We start from the raw sequence: 20148 nt of genomic DNA on the forward strand, positions 1-20148 counted from the left end.
GGGTGATAAATCTTTCCCTGTCTCTGCATGCTTTGTAATTTTGATAAACCTCTATCATGTCCTTTGCTCATCCCCCCCCCCCCCCAGCAACTAAAAAGCTCATTGTATATGCACTGTGACTTCCCCTGATATTTTACTCTGGAGTTTGTTACAAGATAAGCTGAATACCTTTTCCTCCCCTCACTCTAGAGCTGACATGACCGTAATATTGAATATTGTAGTCACACCCTAATGGGACTAGCACAGGAGCATTATTTTTATGTGAAACAGGTTTAAGGACAGAATTTGCCCAAAGCCCATCTTGATCAACCCTTCTGGCTCGACATTCCTTCTCTCAGCACAGGCAGTGCCCAGATTTGAAGGTCCATGGAAGCATCCTTTTTCCTAGTAAGACCTGCTGCCCACCAGGTTAGCTGCGGAGTTTATCCCCCTGATGGAATTCAAAGCCTGTTCAATTTGCTTTAACTGTGGACTTTTAGTTCTGGGCTAGATTGCTGCATAGTTGGGAATTGATAGGAACTGAGGCAGAACCAGAGGTGAGAATTTGCCCACTTGGCTCTGTTCTAACTGCACTGCATGGAGGTAACTAGCTTTTCTGAGCAGACTGCACAAATGGTGGTGGTGAGTTGGGATGTCGTTTCTATGCAAGAGAGTGGCTGATCAGAATCCCAGAGTGTTGTAGGAGAAAGCTAGGCTGGCAAAGATTTCTGCTCCTCCTGTAACCTAACCCTGATCTCTTAGCCTGGTGGACACTTGCCTTATTCAGCTGTATATGTGAAGCATGGATTGGAGAGGATTTTGTCTGGTGGCCTTGAAATGTGGTTGAAGCTCAGGTTAGGACTGCTTATGAAGAACTATATAGAAAGAACTCCTGTTAAGATTTCATCCTGGTGTCTCAGTTGTGATGCCATTGGTGAGAGGGTTTTGTTCCTGCTTAAGACCTTTTTCCTCAACAGCACCTAGTGCTGCTGCATATATAAGGTGATGTTGGGTGAGGCTTTCCCCTCTCTGAAACAAATTAATATTCCCGTTTTGGTGGGGAGGCCCAATTGATCTGCTTTGTTACCCAGGTCTTCCTGATCGCCGTAGTTCAGCTGAAAGCAAACATTACTCCAGTTCAAGTTGGCTGGGGGACTCCATAGGTGTCAGATCAGCCTTTCCCTTCTCAATCAACACCACAGTAGACAAAGCTTCAGGCTAATACGACTTTATTTTGCTAGAGCCTAGTCTCTCTACAAATGCAGATTCAAGGAAAACTCTCAGGCTGCCCCCAAGCTCTAAACAACTAATCAACAATCTCAAAGCAGAGGAGATGGATCAAAGGGAGAGAAAATTGCCGGCAGTTTGGGGAATGAACCTCCCAGCCAAGCTAGCTTCGCAGTGATGCCCCTCCCTTAGGGTGGCTCCCCCCTACTTTGGCTTCCAAGAGTGGCTATCCAGGCGGAGCGACTGAGTCCCTGCCTTCTTTCTCCACTGTGAGAATGCAAGTTTCCGAGGAGGAGGAGGAAGAGGGGTGTGACTCAGTCTGGGCCATCTTTTGGTCAAGGTCTTGGGAGGAATCTCTTTCAGCGTTTTGGCTCACTATGGAGGGTCCCTCCCCCAGCCTCTGATCTAGCTGTTGCTCCAACTCTGATTCAGAATTGGAGCTGTCAGAAATCTCAAGGCACTTAGACTCATCCCTGACAGTAGGCTGTCTGTACGCTGCCCCGCTCCCCCTGCTCCGTTTGCATGTGTGTGGTATGGTCACTTGCCTGAGCCTGCCAGAGCTTTCTGTTCTGCTGACACCCTGGATGTAACATTCCTTGGACATTCCAGTGATCTGAATTGTAGAGGTTTGGCATATCAAGGATCTGTTGTGCCTTGGGAAACGTAGTTGTTCTTGATGGTCTTGGGCTGCTTGCCAGCCCTGTTGAGGCTCGTTTGTTTATTTCTAATTTTTGTATTACGTTTCCAAATGCAAAGACAAGCATACAAACAACCAAACAAAAAAGAAAATTACATGAGCAACGTCTATCAAAGCCTTTCCTCAGAATGTGGAAAAAGAGATTTAGGGTGCAATCCTATGCATGTTTGGACTGAAGAAAGTCCTACAGCTGCCAGCATTCCATGCTGGCTTGGGAGTGCTGGGAGGTATAGGACTTTTTTCTGTATAAACGTGCATAGGATTGCACCCTTAATATAATTTGCTGTTATAAAGAATCTTTAAGAAAATCTTCAGGCAGTGATATGCATTCCACCCATATTTTTGCCTCTAAAGTTAAGGGAGAAAAATATGTGAAACATACTACCCTCCTGTCAACAACGAGATTTAAATTTGATGTAATTTTCTTTTCTTTTGTTTGTGTGTGTGTTTAGTCCTTTTGGTTTATGAAAAGGTAGTCTGAAGTGAGTCTGATTAAAGAGCTGTGGTTCTGCATTATAGGTCTGAGCTGTTTCCCTTACTAAGGGCTCAATCCTATGAATATTTAGACAGAAAAAAGTTGTACAGCTTCCAGCATTCCCCAGCCAGTATGGCTGCCTGGAGAATGCTGGGAGTTGTAGGACTTTTTTCTCCCTAAACATACTTAAGATTGCGCTTTAAGGCTTGTGACTACCACTTGCCCATGGAGAACTGAAATACCCAGGCAGCCAGGGAGCAAAGCTTTTGGAAAGAGAACTGCCTCTTTACTTTTTTAGATTGTTTTGATGTGCTTCAAATGATTTATGTCATGTGTGGACGTACAGGCACGTGAACATTTTTGTGGGCTAATAACTCTTGTGAACTTTATTTACAAGGTTATTTTTATTCTTTATATTTGTCTTTTCTGTACGTAGCAAAGCTATGCCCACTTAACTGGTTGAGAAACTGGTTGTTTCTGAACAATTCAGATGCCAGCAAGAGTGGGGAAGGGTGCAGGTTTGGCTTAAAAAAAACTGATCAGAGCTGTGTATAATCCATGTTTTTTTTTAAAAAAGAGAACTTAAAAATTGAATTGTTAATCCAAATTCAGCAAGAAAAGGTAGATTCTGCACCTTGTATAAATTATGCTCACTGAGCCCATCTGCATGATTTATTCTGGTTTATTTAGAGTAAGGAGCAACAAAAGGCACTGGAGCCTCCCTGCCCACCACTGGAAACATAGCCACAAGGACTAGAAACTTGTTTTAAAAAAATTACATGAAAGCATTATTATAGCCTCTTGGCTAAACAGACTGACTCCATTCATAATGAATGCTGAGTTTCTCAGGAAGCTGAATTCTGCGCTCAGTGCAGCATTCAGCTCTTCTTCTTTTTTGGGTATTCCTACAGAATCATGGCATGTGCACAACCCTAGAGTGAATATTAGTTACAGTCCTGTTTGTACGTGGGTAAAATGGGAGATGGGAGTGTAGAGGAGATGTGAATCTAGAGGAGATGCAGAAAGAGATGTGTGAACAGATTAAGCACATACTGGGTGCCACCATTTTTTTTTCCTGCAACCATGAGGGCAGAGAGGTCCAGTAAAAGTACTGAACTGCAGTCTATATTCCTGATTTGACCCTTTATTGCTCTTCTCCTCCTGCCTTGGTTGATGCTCACCAAACCTTAGCCTGGACTGCTCTTTTAGCTTGCCTGCCTCTGATCACCAGTCCTGGCCTGTCCTCCTTAACTCTCTCATGTGCTACCCTGCCTGTGCACAGTCCTAGACAATAAACAAGAGAGCTGCACAGCAAAAATAAGAGGCAAATATCCAAAGGTGCTGTAGAAGACAGGCAGATGAAAATGGGTAGATGGGTGTGGGGGGTAGAAATTGAGTGTGTTGTATGTATCGGGAAGTGGAGGGAGACATACCTGCCCTCTCCAGAAAGACTCTCAAAAGGAAAATACGCTTGAAAAAAGAGCTGTAAATGTCAAAAGACTTTAGCCCATTATATAAAAAACAAAACCAGTCTTCTGCAGCACTTCTGGAAGGTTCTTAATTTTGCAGTGTGCACCCCTAAGCCATAGCCAGGGGAGCTCAGGACCTCTGCACCAAACCCACTTGCATCTTATAGAGGCATAAACCTTGCAGACTGGAAAATGTGTGTATGTTTGCTTTATTTGCTTCTCTGGGCGTGCATGTTTGTACAACTTTGGGAAGAATTTTATGTTGCTCAGGGTTAGAGGTTTTGTCTGAGAGAAACTAGGGAAACAAGGTAGAGAGGAGAAAAACCTGGAGGGCGGTTATGGTGATTGGCTGATGTTCAAGCTACATCAGGTAGTTCCAACCTGAAGGTGCAATTCCCGTTTTCTGCAAAACCTTCTGACATTTTTGCAACCCTGAGAGCTAGAAACTTGTGCTCTCCAGAAAGCAAAAATAGCTGCAGCAACTTTGATATTCAGCCATTCTGGCCAAATTGCTTTATTTAGTATTAGACATTTGGCAATACAGTTGAGGCTCGGTAGACTTCCAGAACCCATGACTTTATCTCTCTTGTTTACTCTAGTTGCCCTAAGACCCCTGGTCTTGATTTGCAATCCTCAACTACTTCACTCTTTTTTTGGTCCTAGCTGTGCCTGTGCCTGAGCCTTGCAGCTTCTTGTGGGAGGCTGAAGGGGAGATCTGCTTTCTCATGCCTTGGGCTGTTCTGGGGTGCCCTGGATGCGCTTGCTAGGATGGGTGGATGAGTTGCTGGTGGCAAGCCTGGGGCATAGGAAGGGGACAGCTGGGCTTGTAGTAGAATAGTGGTTGCCAGAAGGAGCGGGCCAAGCGATGGCGCTACTTGCTTTGGGGCTGGGGCTCCTGTCTCCGCATCTGCCGCTTGCCACCTCCACAGCTCGCTCCTCTTCGTATCTCCCTCTTCTCTTCCCTTCCCTAGAAGCGGCTGCTTCCTGAGGAGTGGAGCAGCCCAGAGGCGGAGGGGGCGGCGGCGGCGGCAGCGGGCTGGAAGGTCAGGAGGAGGAGGAACGCCTACGGTGGCCGCAGCCGCAAGCCAGCCAGGATCAAGCAGGTGGGGCGGCGGGGAGCCAAGGGGAGAGGCCAGAAGCGACGGGCGAAAGCCAGCTTCCAGCCGGAGGTAACTGCCCCCCTCTCCCCACACATCCCAGGTGCTGCCACTGTGCCCTGTCCACACCATGTCGTGGCTTTCTGGGCCGACCCCACTGCTGTCAAATACCTCTCTGGAGCTTGGGAACTAGTCACTGATGCTGGATTGCAGGTGGTATCTTGCCTTCCTCCTGTTTGTTCTGTCCTTCCATTATATCTCCCTTCATGCCCCCAAGCTGTGGAGTATGGGCAGTGAAAGGGGCATAAACTAGCAGTTTCAGTGTCCTCCCACACTCCTGGGAACTCCTGGGTTTCTTCCTCGTGTCTGTCGCCTCAGGTCTTTTCCAGGCCCAGTCAGCTTCATGGCCATTTCCTTCCTGTCCAGAATTGGCCCTTTCAGGTCCCTTGCTCTTTCCTGTTGCGTCTGCCTCTCCCTGCTATGGACTCTTGTGTGCTTTGCTGAGGGTCTGGGTCAAGGGCAGGAGTTGCAGGTTCTGGGGGCATTGCACAGGAACGTGGGCTAGTTCAGTACTGTGGCTGCAGGTCCATGACTTGCATATTCATGTCTGAAGGCATGGCCTCGCCTCGAAGGCACATGAGGCAGTCACCTTGCTGAAGCTAAGCAGGTCTGGGTGTGGCCAGTATCTGAATGTGTGCCCACCTCAGAATCCCATGTAGCCTCCTTGAGATCCATGATGGAAGAAAGGTTGGATATACATGTAAGAAATACATAGTAAGTGTTGTTGGGGTAATGGTTGCTGGGAGCTAATAGTTGTTTCTATTATTAGTTACTATCCACATGAATCTTATGATCCTCATCAGGTCTCACTTCAGAATGGATAAGTGGGTGTCAATTTCCTGATTGGTCTGGGGAATTTATTTTATTTATTCTAAGACTTGTATCCTAACAGTCAAATATACATCTCTTGTGGTGGCTACTGTCAATTTAGTATATCAAATATAAATATGCAGTTAAACCAATAGTACACGTTACAACTACACTTAAGCCAGAACAGTAAGCAACAGCTCCATTAAATACATCAGCACTCATCTCTCAGATGAAAGGCCTTTCTACTTAATTTTAAAAAAAATATCAAGGGGCTGATTTTTACTGAAATCAATGGAAGATTACAACGGGAGAGGAATAAGATCTCATGACTTGAGCAGGAGTACAATATATTGAGTCAAAAAAAGTATGGAGTTGCATATTAGGATCTGTGAATGTGAATGGCTCTCTCCAGTAACACATTCTTTGAAACCTAATGTCATCTTTATGATCCTCACTAAGACATTCCTTTAGGCCAGGGTAGGCAAAATGGTGCATGTGGTCACCAACGTGCCCCTGGACACCTTTCTTGGCACCCACCAGGGTGCCTTACCCCTTCCACTTTTTTTTAGACTAACCCATTTTCTTACCGGCAGCTGGAATTTCTGTGAAATAGATTTCTTTTGGTGTTGAAAACTGAGGGTTCAGAGGAGCTGTTCAGTATATTGGGACTCAAACCCCACCTCTGCCTTGTACTCAGTCTTTTAGGCAAGTTACTTGTCCTTTGCCACACCTCCCATGGCAGTCATTTTGTGGTGGTTCCCAGGACAGTTTCTCAGATTCTCAGAGGTTGCCTATCCCTGGTTTAGGCTGAGGTCTTGAAAGGTGGCTAAGGAATGCAATCAATCAATCAATCAATACTTTTTTTTGTTCTGCCTGGTTCATCCTATATAAAACATCAGTCCAGTCTCTTTGTGTGTTTCTTGCATGATGGTGTTTGGCAATGAGAAAAGTCAGCTGTTTGCCTGGGTGCCCACAGCTGATAGGGTCTTGAGCACATCCTTGCTGCTGGTTGGTCAAAGAAACTGAAGGCTCTCTTCTCTTCCCTGGCGCAAGTATGGAGAATTTTGTGGGGAGCTTTCTAGACTCCTGGAGCACTATCATACCTCAAAACTAGAATAGCGAGAAAGGGGCTCACAGAACAAGTATCCAAGAGGGTGACTCTATGCTGTGCCACACATGCTGAAGAACAGTGATGCTCCCAGATGACTGGGCAATTGGTGCGGATGCCATGTGGCTTATGAAAAAGTCAGTCAAAAACTGATACACTCAACTGATATACTCCCGCTCTTCAAGTAACCCTGTGTATACATAACCTTAATCTAGGAGTGGGCAATATGCAGTCCCTTAAACACTCTTAAAAGGTAAAGGTAAAGGTGTCCCCAAGCAGTCGTGTCCGACTCTAGGATGCGGCGCTCATCCCCGTTTCTAAGCCGAAGAGCCAGCGCTGTCCGAAGACGCTTCTGTGGCCATGTGGCCGGCATGACTGAACACCGAGGTGCACGGAACGCTGTTACCTTTCCCGCCGAGGCGGTACCTGTTTATCTACTTGCAATGTCTTGCGTTCGAACTGCTAGGTTGGCAGAAGCTGGGACTGAAGATGGGAGCTCACTCCGTCACGCAGCACTCGGGTCTCGAACTGCTGACCTGCCGACCTTCCAGTCTGCATTTCAGCATCTTAACCACTAAGCCACCGCAGTCCCCTTAAACACTCTTAGGTAGCCATAAAACTCTTGTTGGAATTGAGGGATTTTGACTTTGTTTTGTCAAACACATTTCTAGCTCTCATGGTTGTGGCAGAGTTTGTAAACACGATGGCAAATGTATCATAGCACCAAGGACAAGGAGATGAGCAGAAATTCATGTAACACCCATGATGTTTCAGGTCTTCGTATAGAGTGTTAAGGGCTTGCTCATGTCTTTAACATTTAGTGAACTTACTTTTAGAATAAGTGCAACGTGTGTGTTGTCTGCCACCTGGCCAAGAAACTTGTCAGTTGTGTTAAAACTACATGAAGTTAAAAACATGTGTGCTGGCTTCTCGAATACGTCTGACACGAGCCGTTGTTACTGAGAAATTAGCTTGCTTGGGTCAGGGTAGCTTTCTTGTGGGTTGTGGGTTGGAACATATTTGCTTCGGGTCCTTCTTGGGTGCACTGGAGGAAGAGTGAGAGCAGGGATTCTCTGATAGTGTTACAATCAAATCCCTGTACACTCTGCATACATAAATTCTGTGTGGTGGGAGTGGAAACCCTGATACTACAAATTGAGTAAAATGATGCGGATTAATAAAATGCCTCAGGTTAGCCAGAGAGGAAGGGCAAAGCTATGTAGAATATGGAGTATTTCCTCCCATCACCAGTGACTGGAAGCCCCTCTGGCCTCTGAGATTTCTAAGGCCTCCATCTCAGCAGCCAGAGGAGCTGCGATTTCCTTGATGCCAAATCCTGCTCCAGACAGCACATCCCATGCTTATGTGGGGTAGTTGTGGATGCAAAGTAGCCTGGGGAGGACCACAGCTCAGTGATAGAGCACATGTTTTGCATGCAGAAGACCCCAGGTCTGAACCCTGGCATCTCCCATTAAGAAGGTGAGGTCATAGTTAACGGGGCAGATTTCTGCCTGAGACTCTGGGAAGTCCTTTCCAGCCGGTACGGACGATACTGGACCAGATGGATAAAGTAGCCTGATCTGGTAAAAGGCAGTTTCCTCTGTTCTTAATCTGATCATCCCCCCCCCCCCCGCCATGTGACTGCAGGAGGCCTCTTCAAGCAGCGAACTGATTCATCTGCCCAAGTCACGGGGCCTAGAGAAGCCGCAGCAGCAGCCACTGAGATTAAAGAATGAGCCAGAAAGGTCTGGCTCTGTCGTAGCCCAGGAGCCTGTGAAGGATCACCCCATCCTGCCGCAGCAGGTCAAAGAGGAGCCAGATGTACTTTGCCACCCCACCCCACCCCCCCAGGTCATGGTGAAGGTGAGTGAGGATTCTCCCCTCTTGCCACACTTTGCGACCCTCCCTGAGTGCTTCCTGAGTCCTGGTGTGCCAGCCGGAGTGCCAAACGCTGAGGCTGCACATGTGCCGCTATTTTGAAAAAAAGAAAAACATGGTTACTTTTTATTATGCCTCTCAGTCTGTGTCTGGCCCAGAAATCAAGCAGCCACTAAAACATAAAATGAAGAACAGTTCATTTTATCCAATAAACAATTGGATAAAACAGATAAGAGCAGCCTAAAATCTCAGGTTGCTTGGAGGCTCTTTGAAATGAAATAGCTTTGACCAGCCTTTTAAAGACAATGAACAGGCCTGGTGAACTTCCCTTGGGAAGGAAGTTGCAAAGGATGGGTGCCAGCACCAAGAAAGCTCTGCTTCTTGTAGCCACAATCCTAACTTTTAGAAGTTTGTGGCACTCTGAGCAGAATCTCTGTATGTTCGCCTTAAAGAAGTCTCCGTAGCCCTCTGGTCACACAGGTGTCCTACCTCCAGATTGCTGTACGTTTGGCTACAAACCCAGCACACTCAGAGCAATTGGAAAACTGTAGTTAAATGGGTTTCTTCAGCCAACCAGCCTCTGTTGTTGGGATTGTTGTGTGTTTGTGGCTGATGACTTGCCATGGGCTTTTCTTGCTTAACCCATGTGACATCACTGATGGGAGTTAGTTTCTTTTTTGAATAGCTGCTTTCTTTCGTGAGTGTTTCCCACTGTACTTCATGAGCATCCATGTAAATTCACCTTTTAAAATGGGGATGAGCAAATAGGCCCGAGCCTGCCTCTGGAACAATCTTTTTCTAGCCCCCAGTGGCCTTACCAAAAATGTTTTCAAGGTGTAGGAGATTGCATTTGTAAATGTTCTTCTTTGTGGTGTCTGTGCATCACACACATGGATTCTACGCCTGCTTGGAGCCGGGTTTGGACCGTTCTGGAGCTGAGCCGAGCGTTGGTGGCAAGCTCAAGGGACGTGGCCCCCACCCTTCCTCACTCACTCCCGCCACGACTGTGGCAGCATTGTTTTGATGTGTCGTCTGTCTCTTCACTCACCGAAGGGATTGAACTAAGTTTAATCTGACCTCTTTGCTGTTCCTACCAGGGTGGGGTGTGTGTGTGTGTATTCTTCTTCTTGTGCATCTTCTCTCCTGCTATGTTTTGCATTTGATTTGTTTCCCATTGACCTAGACTGCACCTTTGGGCTCCTCCCCCTCCCCTCAGGGCTCATGGCCTTGAAGGCTTCTTTACGAAAGAGCTCCAGCTGGGGAGCAAGTTACTGCACCCCCACCCCCTGCGCACACACAGATGAACATAGCTGATGTTTATTGTGTCTGGGAGAGGGCCAGGCGCTTGACAACATCACCAGAGCACATGTGTGTTGTGGGGCTTGCGTTAGGGCTAATGCAAATTAGTGCAAATCCCCCCCCCCCCCCCCGGTGAACAAACATTCTGCAAGTCCATGGAATCCACATGACTCGGATGAAGCCAGTCTGCTGTGGAATCTGCAGGCCGAATTTGTAGAAATCTGAACTCATTTGAATCTGTTGTGTATTTCTCTGATGTCCCTAGCATTGAGTGAAGTTACCTGTTCATCCGACCAATGATACTGCTAATCTAGCGAGTTTGGGTCTGAACAATAGGAACATACATATATGTGACCCTGTGTGTGGTGGTGGGGAGCACTCCCATAGCTTCTTAAAATCTGCACACAGTGTTTATGGACTCCAGTGTTTCCATCTAACTTGTCTTCACAGGACTCAGACACCCGATTGTCTGCTGTCAACCTCCTTATTGCCACCTCTCCCAAAGTCAAACAGGAGCATGCAGAACCAGGCGGGGACCGTCGGCCATCCAGTGACTCTCCGGTAAGCCCCCACTGAGGGCACACCTCCTTCCCACCTGATGACCTCAATGTTCCTGCTCATCACACTCATCAGTGCTGCTCTTCTTAATGTTTCTAGACAAGTTTGGAATGAAGATGGTGGAATTCATCAGAAGGTTCCTGAATAGAGTTCCTATGTTACAGATCCAAAATGCCTGCTCCATAAGAGTGTTATGGAGCTGTGGTGTTCTTAAATATCAGTAGTGAAGGCTCTTTGACAAGCACCCTGAGCTTCCCTCCCTGCACTGTTTGTAGTCTGCCCCCTAGGCTCCTGTAGTATTAGACATGTCCACAAAATGCTTCTTCAGTTGCTTCTTTATGCACTTCCAGTGAAGAGAAGTTCACAGCTTCATAACCTTCTTGTTTTCAAATGATCTAGTCATGAGTTAGTTAAGGACAATGTTACAAAGAATCCACATCCTAGTAAGTCTTACTAACATACATCCTTGCTACCGTTTTGTGGCAGCAGCCACAGAAGTAGCTACTTCCAACAGATGACAGCAACAGAAGTGTTACCGATGGATTACCATATCTCAGCTCATTCCATCTCAGTTGCCCCCATCTTTCCTCTTAGGTCAATTTTACTGTTCGCTACATGGAAGGCATCTAAGTATTAAAAGATGCATTGGGCTATATCCAGTGTTACGCTAGCGGGAAAAGTACAAGAGTTGGCATTGTTCCGCTAGCATAGGGTTGTTGAAGCTCTTCCAGCCTGAGGACCAAATTCCATTTTGGAGAAGCTTTTGGGTGGGTGGGAGGAGTATATTGCAGTAGTGGATGGGGTCAAAAATACCAGCATATTTTAGCTTAAACCTCTTACTGCCAGTAACTAAGCTTTAGGAGATGCATTTCAACCTTTTAGAATGGGGAGAAAACTGCACAAAAGCCAGGAAACCACCAAATGATCGTTGCTCAGGGGAAAGGGGCGTGGTCATCTGGGAAGTCCTGGGGGGCTGGATTTGGCCCCTGGACCTGAGGTTCTGCACCTCTGTCTTAATGGTTGCACAAATACTATCAGAACAACAAATACAGGCTACACCTAACCTATTGAATGGTGTCATGTTCCCCAGCCTTGACCCGTCTGGCTGCAAAGAGGACTCAGATGCAGAAAAGGCTCCCTCCATTAACCCAACTCCTGCTATGCCAGGGCTTCCCAAGCCAGAGGATGTGCCTCTACCAGTCCCCTCAGATGCAGAGGGGACTCCCGCATTATAGCCTTCACCACCCACCCCGTAGGAGCCAGTGGCTACAAATCAGCCCTTTACGAAACAAACTGCTTCTCTGAGCTAACTGCAGGTCTTGAGCAGATGGCCTTTATAAGGCTTCAGAAAGCCTTTGACTGTTGCTGAATCAACAGTTCACCTTGACTGAGTGTTGGCTAACTTGGAGCTGGCCAAGATCCTGAAAGACCCTGCCTGGTCTAACCTTACCTTGTTATTCAGCACACCAAACCTGACTTGACCTGACCTGATGCAATGGGACTTGACCCCACTTGAATGGATGTCACTTGACTTGCCCGATGGGGGTCTTGCATTGACCCACCTTTCTTGTACGTGCCTTGCTGGTTTCAGCACCTCTGGGCGCCTTGCGCCAAGTCGGACAGGACAAATGGTGCAATGGTTTGTTTTCCCCATTTCTGGTCCTGGCCTCTGGGAGCATAAAGCTTGACAGGCATGTTGCAGACTGGGGCAGCAGTTACAGGGGGTTCTCCGTTGTTGGCCCAAAGTCTAAAATGTGTCGTTGCTGGGTATTGATGTCCAGCCATACCAGTTTCAAAAGGGTTTATAGCCCTTTTAAATCCCACCCTTCACTTACGTTTTTATTATCCCCTCCAATCGTGTTTAAACCTCCTTTGTGGTTTCCAGTGTGCTCCTATGCATGCTGACTCAGATGTAAGTCCCCCTGCGGGGACTTCAGTGGGCCCTACATTCTAGTAAGTGTGTTTAGGATTGCAGCCAGCGAAACGAGAACTCGGGTGGTCTTGCCTCCCAACTTTTCTCCTTCAGTAACCTTGGGCGTGTGGGCATCCACCGTTCCTCTCTAGTGCCAGAGTTGTTTGCTGAAATGGGGCTTGGGTATCTAGACGCCAAAGGGGGGCCTGCCTACCAAACTGAACCTCTGGTCTGTCTTTGTTGCTACAGGTATCAGCAGGAGTTCCTCAGTTTAAGAGGGCATGGGGAACACAGGGCAGAGAGGTGGTGGTTCTGGATGATGAAGAGGACGATGAGGTGGAGCAGCTGCAGCAAATGCGCCCCCCAGTGGTGAGTGGCGAGGTCGTTCGGGTCAAGTGTCTCAGTAACTGGAGATCCCCAGCCTCTTCCTTTATAACTGTGGGGAAGGAGAAGGCTGGCTGTGAGGCCAGGCCAGCCTGCCCACATCCTGGGGATGAGCCGTACGGTGAGTCTGGCCAGCAGGAGTTAGTGAGGGTGGAGCATATACTAAGGCCAATAAGGGGAGGGGGTGGTTTCAGGTTTAATTATGTGTGTCTTGCTCATATCAAGGGGACCCCAGTATAAAAACACAGAGGGATATATTTTTTTCATCTACAAAAGCATGCTCTCGTTTTAGATTATGGGTTAAATCTGACATTGCCACTCATGCAGGTCAATCTGAGAGCACATGGCGTCGCAGAACAACCATCCACTCGAGCACCTCTCCTAAGAGGATATTTATGATGGACTGATATTTGGGTCCAAAGAGGATTTCTTTAGGAGTGGCCTTACAACAGACTCCAAGCCAGATAGGATCACTCCCTCTCTTAATGAGGTGTTCATTAGCTCCCGATGGTCGGCCTCCCTGTGCTAGATGCAATAAGCTTACGAAGAGCAAGGGCTGAGCAGGCATGTGGTAGGCTACAGTCCATCGAGCCCTTTGTCCACATCTTTAGGCCGGAATAACTGAAATTCATCCTTTGTAGTAAAACTAGACCGTGCACTAGACATGTCCAGAGACTGAATTAGTGGAGTCCTTTGCCTCTTCCATAAAAACAAAAATGTGTAATTCCTCATAAATTATTTCTACTCTTGATCCTGTCATCCACATGATTGGAATTGAGGGGCTATGTCCTATGTGACAGCACATCCAGCCCCCCCCCCCCCCGCCGGATGGGATGTTAATTGGCTTTAAGGGAAATTGCGTGCCACCTCCTTCCCTTGTTGAAATTCCAGATTTTGAGCCAGAAGGCAGAGCTGAGCCAGTGTTGCACCAGCTCCACTTGCTGGCCAGAGGGACCAGGCTGTTAGCATGCTGCCAAGGGGGAAGGGATAAGGTGCTGACCTGGCCTTCTTTTGTCCACCCTTCTCCAGATAATGGAGATCTATAGCCTGGGTGGCGTGCAGCCCCTTGCCCAGCTGGACAGCGTCCTGCGAGAGTTCTTGGCTGAGCTGAACGAGATCCCTCTCCCTGCTCACTGGGAGGTGCTGCCCCCACTGGGGGGCCCAGACCTGCGCCTCGTCCAGCGCTCGAAACACTCCACCATGTCGGCAGCAGTCATCCACATCCGCCCGGGCCTCTTCTTTCACGTGGTGGTGCGGGACCTGCCTGTGCCCCCTGAGCACGAACTCTATGCCAGCCACCCTGCCCGCCTCACCACGGTCGACGAGGTGGTGGAACTCATCTGTGACCTGGAAGCATATCGGCTTTGCTCCGGCTGGCCTGCAGGCTGGCACGCCGGCGAACGGTCCGAGGCCTGCGACGTCCTTGTGTACTCAGGCTGCTGCCCGCAGTGCCGGCTCAACCCTTGGCCATCAGGAAGCGGGACCCGTTGAGGACCAAGCTGGGCGGGAGGATTTGGGGACAGGACTCAGCCCTGTGGGGCCGTGAATGGGCAGAAGTTTTATTTTGACACTGGAAATGGCTTGGATATCTGAAAGGATCATTCCTTGCCGTAAATAGCTTTATATCCCCCCCCCCCCCCCGTTCAGTAGCTTGGCACAAAAAGTCATACTCCTGTTGTTGCGGTCTTCTGTGTCTGTCTGTCTGTCTCTCTCCTGGTAAGCTGCTTCTGCATTTCTGGTGTAGAGAGAAATGTTTCTTTCAAAGACTAGACTCTTGTCTTGCTTCAGTCGTTTTGCTCAACTCCTGCCAGAGAGTTGCAGCGTGGCCGGTGGCACATTGCAGCAGCTTGTGCTGATCACTAGTTCCCCGCACTTTTAAAAACCCTCACATGCTTGGCAAAGTAGCATTGTATCTTGATACGACGGGAGGGTGGAGGTGGTTTATGCATCGGTTTGGGCCTGCTTCTCTGTTGCTACAGCTTGCCCGGGCCCCCGCTGTCAAATTTAACACTGTCCTGGAGACTTCTAGATCTGCAGTATGGTCACTGGCAGACATGGGAAGGATGGGATTTAAGAGTAGGATTTCCTTCTTGAAAGAATCCCTCTGACTGAGACCTGCCCCTTCATTCCCCCAGATACATCTAAAACTTGAATTGTCGCCTTCGGCATGTTTTTCTTTGCTTCAAGGTTACTCAGTTTGGATGGTTAATTCTGTTTGAGGACCAGGAAGATTTTTTTTATTATTATTTTGGGGAGCAGGAAATGGAATGGATGTATGCTGAGAGATTCCAGCATATCCTGTTCAGGGAAGTTCTACAGAAGCCATAGCTGTATGTCACTTGCTAACTTGTGGTTTTGTTTTGCGTCTTCCTTCATGGTGGCTGGTGGCGGCGGCAGCAGCAGAAAACACCCCTGAGCCTTTCCCACACGCCTCTCGCAGTCGGGTTCCTTTTTGTTTTCGTGTGCGTGCTTCTTTTCCCTCAGAAGAAAAGAGTGAAATTATCTTAAAAGAATGATCAAATCAGAACTGGTCTCTATTTTTTTTAACGTATTAAAAATTTTAATGAGCAAGCTCGGTTTTGGTGTCCGTGTCTCTTTTAGAGTCTTCCGACCAGTTGTCGCAAATAGCCAAGCAGCAGAATGGGTGATCAGTTAAATTGTGGGGTGGGCCGATCCCTCCCGCCTCAACCTACTATTCTGTCAGTCCAAAATAAAGAGGAAACCTAAGTTTTTAGGGCGTGGAATTCCATACTAGGTACTCGATTCTGGACTTGTGTGCATGTGCCTGTAGGGATGCGTCACGTTACATACTGTCATGACTTCCTCCAAGGCAGGGGTGCAGAACTTATTTTAGCCTGAGAGCCAAATTTCATTTCAGAGAAGCTTTCATGGGATGCATTCCAGTGGTAAGTAAGGCTGAAGGGCAAAAGAGGTAGGCCCAAAAATTATGGCATATTTTAGCTTAAAGCTCTTGCTGCCCATTATCTTGGGGCCCAAAATAACCCGGGAACTGTTTTGTGGTGTTTCTGACACCCCCACAGAATCTACCATTCAAGAGGTCATTGGAGAAAGGTAAGCTGTGGCAATTCAGCCACTTCAATAGCAGTGGCATTCCACACTCAGTACAGTAGTGTCCCCATGTGAGAAAAATTTCCCACCTTTCCCCAGGATGCTTTTCATGGAGTGGGACAAGGCACTGTCTGGAAAATAATCACACTTAGCATTTACATAGAGCCCTTCAAATGTTACCCATAGCATCTGAGCAGTTCTTAAAACCAGCAGGTTTCTAGTCCTCCTGACTGTAGATGAATGTCTTCATGTCCTGCTTACTTGCACACAGCTGAGCCAACCTGGGGAGGAGCCACTAGGCCCCTACATTGCTGCTCAGCTCCCTCCCAAGATCGCATGGGATGTGCACAAGACAGCATCTGCTATCTCTGTCCCACAGACACACAAGGAGTTGAGTTGGGGCCCTGACTATTCTGTTGTCACTAGTGCCTAGAAATCTTTGCCCATTGCTGAGACTTTAAAACTCTTTCCACTTCTGGCTTCCAGGTAAGTTTGAGTTCTGCTACGTAGTCCGACAAACTAAGCATCAGTTGATTTCAGGCTACCATGTTCATAAAAGCACTCCCCCCCCCCCCCCGCCGCCTGTATGCCTGAGTAGAGAATAAGCTCTAGTGTAAATGGGGTGAAAGCATGGTAGGGTATTATGAAGGTGCTGTGAAAGTAATGAGGAAAGCATCCAATTTCAGGAACGAATGCGAGAGAAATATAAATGGGAATGTAAATCCAAGCTCATACTCAGCTGAGAGCAGAATGTGTCTTATTTCACTCCTAAATCCTTGCACAAACAATGTGTGGTCAATTATAGGACCACAGTGGGTAGCAGGGACCATAGCGTGTGGTAGAAACAGGAAGGGAAGTGGTCAGATTTCTGAATACTCTTGCCCAACAAAATTAAAAAAAGTTGCATCAAGGAAACCACTCTATTGTGTAAATGTGCACATCTTCATTTATCTTCTGCTACTTGTGGAAGTGAATGGATTCCTTTATTGATTGCTTTAACTTGTAGGTCTGCATTTTAGGCTGGAGAACAGATGATTTTCTTCAGAGTTAAACGTTTGAAAGAGGATCATGGCTCATGTGAATACTTGTTCCTTCTTTAGCTCTGCTGTGTGGTTCGAAAACCCCTTTCAGTCCAGCCATCAAATTTATTTCTCTGGTTATTTATTTGATTTATATCATGCCTTTCCATCAAAAAATGGTGCTCAGCACGGCAAATATATGTATGTGCCTGCCTTCCTCAAACTACTTGCAATCTTGGGATGTGTCTGCTCATTAATAGAGAAAACTAGGCATGAGAAGGGACAAAGATCTATGCATGATACTGACAGTCTTACTCATTTGCCTCGTTTCTGTGGCCAGTTGGTGAAGTAGAAGAGGAAGAAGCATATCCAAGGAGCAGGGTGTGACTTCCACAAGGTGAGTCGTTTCGTGGCCAGCCAACTCCGGGAAGTACTTCACAAAGTTTTCATTTAACAATTATAACTCTTATATCTTAAGACGCCTTTACATCATTATTAGGTATATTTTCCCAGTTACTACTAGCTGAGCAGTACTGTGTTTCACCCGGCTTTGAACAATACCTAAGAAATTGAACAGACAACAGGTCACCAAGGGCAAGTTCAAATGAGTAGTCCAGTTCTTTCGGGATAGTGTCAGCAATGCAAAAATGGAAGAAGCTGATGCTAAGAGCAACAAAAGGGTTTTTCCCCCCAGGTATGTTCAGAGTAAGAGGAAGGAGGAAATGGTAGGCCAGCAGCCCAGTAAGGATGATGAAACCGTTAACTGGTAACAAAGGGAAGGCAGCACTGCTCAACTCCTATTTCATCTTCTCTCAAATGGGGAACTGGCAAAACCACGAGTGGTGAGGCAGGATTTCAGTTCAAGGTTGATAAGGAGTTGGGTTAGCAAAACCTAACTACCTTAAAAGAGTTCAGGTCCTCATGAATTACATCCCAGGTTACTAAGGGTGTAATCCTATGGAAGTTTAGACAGAGAAAAGTCCTACAACTCCCAGGATTCCCCAGCCAGCCATGCTGGCTAGAGAATGCTGGGAGTTGTAGGGCGTTTTTCTGTCTAAACATGCATAGGATTGTGCCCTAAAGGAACTAGCTGAAGTAATCTCCGAATCTCTGTCCAACACCTTTGGGAAATCCTAGAAGACAGATGAGGTGTCACAAGCCTGGAGACAGGCAAATGTCCCTGCCTTCAAAAAAGAGGAAAAGGGAAAGATCCAGGAATCTACAGGGCAGTCAGTCTGACTTGGATATCAGGGTAGATACTAACACAGATTACAAAGCAAATTAAAGTGAACATGAAATTCAGCAGAGAGCAAAGTTCTGCACTGAGGCAAAAAACCTCCAATATAGAGTTACAGGGTGGGAGATAGATGTAAAGAGGATCCTCTGGATTGCAGTTGATCACAAGCTGAATGTGAGTGATGCAGCTGCAAAGAAGGCAAATACGAGTTTAGGTTGCATCCATAGAATTGTCGTTTCCAAATCACAAGACCTAATAATTCCATTTTGTTCTGCACTAGTCAGACCTAGTCTGAAGTACTGGGTCCAGTTCTGGATAAAGAAATTGGAACAGGTTCAGAGAGGACAATGACATTGGTCACAGGTATGGAAAACAAGTCCTATGAGGAAAGGTTGAAGGAACTGGATACATTTAGCTTGGACAAGTGAAGACCTGGGGGGCAACATGATAGCACTCTTCAGGGCTGTCACAGAGAAGTGGGCAAAAATGTGTTCTTTGCTGCCCCAGGGGACAAGGCTAAATCTGAGGGACTCAGGATCATAGATTTGGTCCCAGGGCATGTCTGAAGGTGAATGAAGCATCCACTTTGCTAATCTAGGCACGTCTGGGTCTGCTCAGTGCTTGGAAGGGAGACCACCTGGGAGTCCCACCTTGAGTTCCACGATGGAAGAGAGGTGGGATATGGAGATAATAATTAATACATTTTCAATTCAACATTGGAAAAAATGTCTAAACAGTAACAGCACTTCAACGATGGAACCAGAACTGGGGGAAGAGGGTGCCCCCGCCAGTGGTCATCAAGCGGAGGCTGGACAGCCATATCTTGGAGAAGCTCAAGTTCTCCATTTCCTGCATCGAGCAGGGGGTTGTAATAGAGTCCACAAGCCCCTTGCTCTGTGCTTCATGAAGCAGGGGAGGATGGTGGCTCCGATGTCAGTGGGGTGTGAAGCACCTTGGATGGTTCCTTTAGCGTTCTGACTGAAACCTGAAGTGGATACACCGCCCCACTGACAGTGGAGCCACCAGCCTCCACTGCTTCATGATTACATAATGCAAGGCAGGGCTAAGACAGACGTTCTAGCAGCTGAGGAATGCCGCTTTTTTCTGAGTTAAAACTGGAGGGATACTTCATTTTTTGCAACCAAATGGGTTTATTTTTTAGAGGGTGAAATAAGAATTGCCCGCCTCATGTTATTTGATATTAGCCCCTTATGCATCAGGAGTGGGTAAAAGTGGGGATTCAAAATCATTTGCTCCCACTACTTCACAAGCCTGTTAGGAAGCTACCACTAGGTGGAACCAAAGTCCACTCAAAACACATGATGTGAGTTTTATGCAAGGATGTTTGAGACTTTCAGTTTGCAAATCGTCCGAATGTGCTCTGTTTGCAACCCCAAAAACAAATGGGAGCAGATTTATTGGGAAAATGTTTGCACCTTCCCAAACTTCCAGTTGCATTCGAAAAATGGGCATTTCTCAAAAAATGGGCACATTGAAATGTGCATTAAAAAAAGTTTTCACACTTTAGTCAATGCGGGGGGGGGGTATACATTTGAAAAATGCACACAGAAATGCACACTTTCCCCTTTTGAGTGAACCAAAAAACATGTCGCAAACAAAAATGGGAGTGAGCCCCATTGAGCTTCAAAGTGAAGTTTGGAGGATTTTGGCAAGTTCGAACATCCTTGTTTCTCCCATCCCTAGTTTTATGGGACAACCACGTGGCAAGATGTTTGCTGTGGCACTAAACCAAAAACACCGAAGGTGGAGGGGCCTGAGGGCCAAAGTAGACATGGAGCCAGTGGGGGATTTTCTCACAGTACGCATACCATCTTCAGAGGATGGATTTTCCTCAGGGCCGCAGCAGGAA

At 47.1% G+C, this 20148-nt stretch overlaps 1 protein-coding gene across 27 annotated transcripts in view; it reads left to right on the top strand.

Moving 5' to 3' along the window:
* LOC146353400 (methyl-CpG-binding domain protein 1-like) overlaps positions 1 to 15524 on the top strand; it is an 80815-nt gene extending 65291 nt beyond the window's left edge. For 14 of the 27 annotated variants that reach the window (XM_084836398.1, XM_084836381.1, XM_084836383.1 and 11 more), the window contains 4 exons: positions 8570 to 8785; positions 10550 to 10660; positions 12819 to 12938; positions 13983 to 15524. In XM_084836398.1, the coding sequence (XP_084692524.1) occupies positions 8570 to 8785; positions 10550 to 10660; positions 12819 to 12938; positions 13983 to 14444 (909 nt within the window). In that variant the 3' untranslated portion in view covers positions 14445 to 15524. Of the gene's footprint in view, positions 1 to 4818; positions 5017 to 8569; positions 8786 to 10549; positions 10661 to 12818; positions 12939 to 13982 lie in introns of all 27 variants that reach the window. The other 13 variants (XM_084836370.1, XM_084836377.1, XM_084836380.1 and 10 more) reach the window with 2 other exon arrangements.
* The last annotated feature ends 4624 nt before the right edge of the window (positions 15525 to 20148 follow it).

Source organism: Heloderma suspectum, chromosome 2 (genome assembly GCF_057233095.1).
Source record: "Heloderma suspectum isolate Gila_16-S chromosome 2, 16-S_ref, whole genome shotgun sequence".
Classification (NCBI taxonomy): domain Eukaryota; kingdom Metazoa; phylum Chordata; class Lepidosauria; order Squamata; family Helodermatidae; genus Heloderma; species Heloderma suspectum.